Source organism: Penaeus monodon, unplaced genomic scaffold (assembly GCF_015228065.2).
Source record: "Penaeus monodon isolate SGIC_2016 unplaced genomic scaffold, NSTDA_Pmon_1 PmonScaffold_713, whole genome shotgun sequence".
Classification (NCBI taxonomy): domain Eukaryota; kingdom Metazoa; phylum Arthropoda; class Malacostraca; order Decapoda; family Penaeidae; genus Penaeus; species Penaeus monodon.
This window is the reverse complement of record NW_023662250.1, coordinates 1-5,000: the sequence shown is the minus strand read 5'-3', so window position 1 is coordinate 5,000 and position 5,000 is coordinate 1. Positions and strand designations below refer to the sequence as shown.

At 43.5% G+C, this 5,000-nt stretch overlaps 1 protein-coding gene across 1 annotated transcript in view; it reads right to left on the bottom strand.

Annotated features, from left to right (window-relative positions):
- LOC119571607 (collagen alpha-5(IV) chain-like) overlaps positions 1-3,079 on the bottom strand; it is a gene marked incomplete at both ends in the record, with an annotated part of 7,912 nt that extends 4,833 nt beyond the window's left edge. The window contains 2 exon segments of the mRNA XM_037918839.1: positions 1,758-1,878; positions 2,894-3,079. Of these exon segments, the coding sequence (XP_037774767.1) occupies positions 1,758-1,878; positions 2,894-3,079 (307 nt within the window).
- Between the last annotated feature and the right edge of the window lie 1,921 nt (positions 3,080-5,000).

The following is a 5,000-nucleotide window of genomic DNA, read 5'->3' as shown; positions in this document are numbered from 1 at the left end:
TAATTACTCACCCTAACCCCCTTAGCTCCTCACCCTAATCCCCCTTAGCTCCTCACCCTAACCCCCTTAGCTCCTCACCCTAATCACCCTTAGCTCCTCACCCTAACCCCCTTAGCTCCTCACCCTAACCCCTTAGCTCCTCACCCTAACCCCCTTAGCTGCCTCACCCTAATCCCCCTTAGCTCCTCACCCTAACCCCCCTTAGCTCCTCACCCTAATCCCCTTAGCTCCTCACCTAATCCCCCCTTTGCTCCTCACCCTAATCACCCTTAGCTCCTCACCCTAATCACCCTTAGCTCCTCACCCTAATCACCCTTAGCTCCTCACCCTAATCCCCTTAGCTCCTCACCCTAATCACCCTTAGCTCCTCACCCTAACCCCCTTAGCTCCTCACCCTAATCCCCCTGAGCTCCTCACCCTAATCACCCTTAGCTCCTCACCCTAATCCCCCTTAGCTCCTCACCCTAATCACCCTTAGCTCCTCACCCTAATCCCCCTGAGCTCCTCACCCTAATCCCCTTAGCTCCTCACCCTAAGCACCCTTAGCTCCTCACCCTAACCCCTTAGCTCCTCACCCTAATCCCCCTTAGCTCCTCACCCTAACCCCTTAGCTCCTCACCTAATCCCTTAGCTCCTCACCCTAATCCCCCTTAGCTCCTCACCCTAATCCCCCTGAGCTCCTCACCCTGATCCCCCTTAGCCCCTCACCCTAATCCCCCTTAGCTCCTCACCCTAATCCCCCTTAGCTCCTCACCCTAATCCCCTTAGCTCCTCACCCTAATCCCCCTTAGCTCCTCACCCTAACCCCTTAGCTCCTCACCCCAATCACCCTTAGCTCCTCACCCTAACCCCCTGAGCTCCTCACCCTAATCCCCCTTAGCTCCTCACCCTAATCCCCCTTAGCTCCTCACCCTAATCCCCCTTAACTCACCCTAATCACCCTTAGCTCCTCACCCTAACCCCCTTAACTCACCCTAATCCCCCTGAACTCACCCTAATCACCCTTAGCTCCTCACCCTAACCCCCTTAACTCACCCTAATCACCCTTAGCTCCTCACCCTAATCACCCTTAGCTCCTCACCCTAATCCCCTTAGCTCCTCACCCTAATCCCCCTTAGCTCCTCACCCTAATCACCCTTAGCTCCTCACCCTAATCCCCCTTAGCTCCTCCCCCTTAGCTCCTCACCCTAATCCCCCTTAGCTCCTCACCCTAATCCCCAGGGGGTCCTCTGAACCGCATATCATCGCCGGGGGAGAGGTCCCTTAGCCACTCACCCTAGCTCATCCTTTACCCTTTACCCATTAGCTTATTCACCCTTAACTCACCCCTCCCCCTTAACCTCCCCCCTCCCCCTTCTCCCCCCTCCCCCTTCTCACCCTTACTCACCCTGGGAAACCCTGCGGGCCCCGATCACCAGGGGGCCCTCTGAACCGCACGTCGTCGCCAGGGGAAGAGGTCCCTTAGCCACTCACCCTTAACCCTTACTCACTCCTCACCCTTAACTCACCCTTAACCCTTACTCTCCTCACCCTTCACTCTTACTCTCCTCCCCCTTAACCACCCTTACTCACCCTGGGAAACCCGACGGACCCCGATCACCAGGGGGCCCTCTGAACCGCACGTCGTCGCCAGGGGGAGAGGTCCCTTAGCCACTCACCCTTAACCCTTACTCACTCCTCACCCTTAACTCACCCTTAACCCTTACTCTCCTCACCCTTCACTCTTACTCTCCTCCCCCTTAACCACCCTTACTCACCCTGGGAAACCCTGCGGGCCCCGATCACCAGGGGGCCCTCTGAACCGCACGTCGTCGCCGGAGGGGCCTCGCTGTCCCCTCAGGCCAGGCAGGCCGTCGCGTCCGGGCGCTCCTGGGAATCCTATGGGGGGGGGGGGGGGAGGTGGATAAGTGGATAAGTGGATGAGTGGATGAATGGATAATCATATGTAAAGGGATGTGGATAATTAAATATAAAGGGATGTGGATATGTGGATAATCATATGTAAAGGGATGTGGATAATTAAATATAAAGGGATGTGGATATGTGGATAAGTGGATAAGTGGATGAATGGATAATCATATGTAAAGGGATGTGAATAATTAAATATAAAGGGATGTGGATATGTGGATAATCATATGTAAAGGGATGTGGATAAGTAAATATAAAGGGATGTGGATATGTGGATAATCATATGTAAAGGGATGTGAATAAGTGGATAAGTGGATGAATGGATAATCATATGAAAAGGGATGTGGATAAGTATATGTAAAGGGATGTGGATAAGTGGATAATTATAAATAAAGTGATATGGATAAGTGGATATAAAGGGATGTGGATATGTGGATAATCATATGTAAATGGATGTGGATAATTAAATATAAAGGGATGTGGATAATCATATGTAAAGGGATGTGGATAATTAAATATAAAGGGATGTGGATATGTGGATAATCATATGTAAAGGGATGTGGATAAGTAAATATAAAGGGATGTGGATGAATGGATAATTATATATATAATGTGGATACGTGGATGGATGGATAAATGGATAATTATATATAAAGTGATATGGATAAGTGGATAATTACTCACTTTTACTCATTAATTATTCATCCTTACTCACGTTTACTCATCCTTACTCATTAATTACTCATCATTACTCACTTTTACTCATTAATTACTCATCCTTATCACTTTTACTCATCCCTACTCACTAATTACTCACTTTTACTCATCCTTACTCATTAATTACTCACTAATTACTCATTAATTACTCATCATTACTCATTAATTACTCACTAATTACTCACTAATTACTCATCATTACTCACTAATTACTCATCCTTACTCACTTTTACTCATTAATTACTCACTTTTACTCATCCTTACTCACCTTCCTCCCCTCCGGGTCCCTCCAGACCCGGCAAGCTCCCTCCGGGTAGGCCCTTCTCGCCCGCAGGTCCGTCGGGCCCGAAGTCGCCAGGTCGGCCCTTTTGACCTGACCTGCCGGGTCGACCTGCTTTCCCAGGGCGACCTGCGATGCCCTTCTCCCCTGGTTCGCCCTTCTTGCTCGGAAGACCTGTAAGGGGAGGGGTGGGGAGAGGGAGGGAGGGGAGTGGGGAGGGGAGGGTAGGGTGGGAGGGTGAGGGAGGGGGAGAAGGGGAGGGGGAGAAGGGGAGGGGGAGAAGGGGGAGGAAGAGAGAGAGAGAGAGAGAGAGAGAGAGAGAGAGAGAGAGAGAGAGAGAGAGAGAGAGAGAGAGAGAGAGAGAGAGGAGAGAGAGGAAGATACATAAAGAGAGAGAGAGAGAGAGAAAGACAGAGAGAGAGGAGAGAGAGAGAGAGATAGAGAGAGGAGAGAGGAGAAGAGAGAGAGAAGAGAGAGAGAGAGAGGAGAGAGAGAGAGAGAAAGAAGAGAGAGAGAGAGAGAGAGAGAGAGAGAGAGAGAGAGAGAGAGAGAGAGAGAGAGGAGAATAAAGAGAGAGAGAGGAGAGAGAAGAGAGAAGAGAGAGAGAGAGAGAGAGAGAGAGAGAGGAAGTACATAAGAGAGAGAAGAGAGAGGAGAGAGAGAGAGAGAGAGAGAGAGAGAGAGAGAGAGAGAGAGAGAAGCAGATGAGAGAGAGACAAGGAAGTACATTAAAGAGAGACGAGAGAGCACGAGCGAGTCTGAGAGAAAAGAGAGAGCTGAGAGAGAGAGGAGAGAGAGATAGAGAGAGAGAGTCGCAGAGAGAGACGAGAGAGAGAGAGAGAGGAAGATACATAAAGAGAGAGAGAGAGAGGAGAGAGAGAGAGAGAGAGCGAGAGAGAGAGAGAAGAGAGAGAGAGAGAGAGACTGAGAGAGAGAGAGAGGTAGGAGGGAAAGGAAGGATGGGAGAGATTCGTGATTATTCATCATCATCATACATTATTAAATATTACTGTTATAGATGCGGTCATATACAATATATATATTTTATATTCAACAAACACAATAATAGGTATATATATATGTAATATATATAAAAATAGGGTGTATTAACAACACATACATAATATGTATTGTTAGTAACATATATATATAATATATATATATAGTAATTATATAGAATATATATCTATAGATAGCAGTAGAGAAAAAATGATAATCATTTTGAGGCCGTTTCCTCCAACTTTGAGTACCTGTAACATATATATATTGTTACAAAAATATAAATATGTTATATATAAATATTGATTTATAATCATATATAATATTCTATAAACTATATACAAATAAGAGTATAAATACTTTAGTCCGTTTCCCTCAAAATTACTATACCCTATCAAATATAAAAATATTGTTATACACACACATATAAATATTATTACAACGATATATAATACTCTTACAAACACAAAACAGTTCTTAAAAACACACAATACATATATAATATTTAGTCGTTTTTCCCACCATACTTACCTTATATATATATAAATTATACACTCTTAATATATAATACTTTATAAATATATATAAATATATACCGTATACACGAAATAAATATAATTTTTAGGCCTCAAACATTACAAATACACTATAAATATTTAGGTCCGTTTCCCTCCATATAATATAGTACCCTTAAAAATATATAAATACTGTTATTATTAAACAACAAATGTTAATAACATTTTTAAATATTTTAAAACTATTACAAATAACAGATTTTAAATATTTTTGCCGTTTCCCTCCAATTACTATCCCTTATAAAATATATAAATATTATAAAACATAAAATACTAAACACGATACAAAACAAAAAATCTACAAACAACACAAACATTTAAAAACCACAAATAAACATTTATAAATATTTTAGTCCGTTTTCCCTCCATTCTTAGCGTCCCGTTATGAAAAATAATATTATAAAATACATTGAAATAATATATATTAGATAAAAATAAACACTCTTCAACACGAATAAATTTAAAATATTAGTCTTACATTCATGCGATTCCTACACCTTAGAAAAAATCATAAATATTTA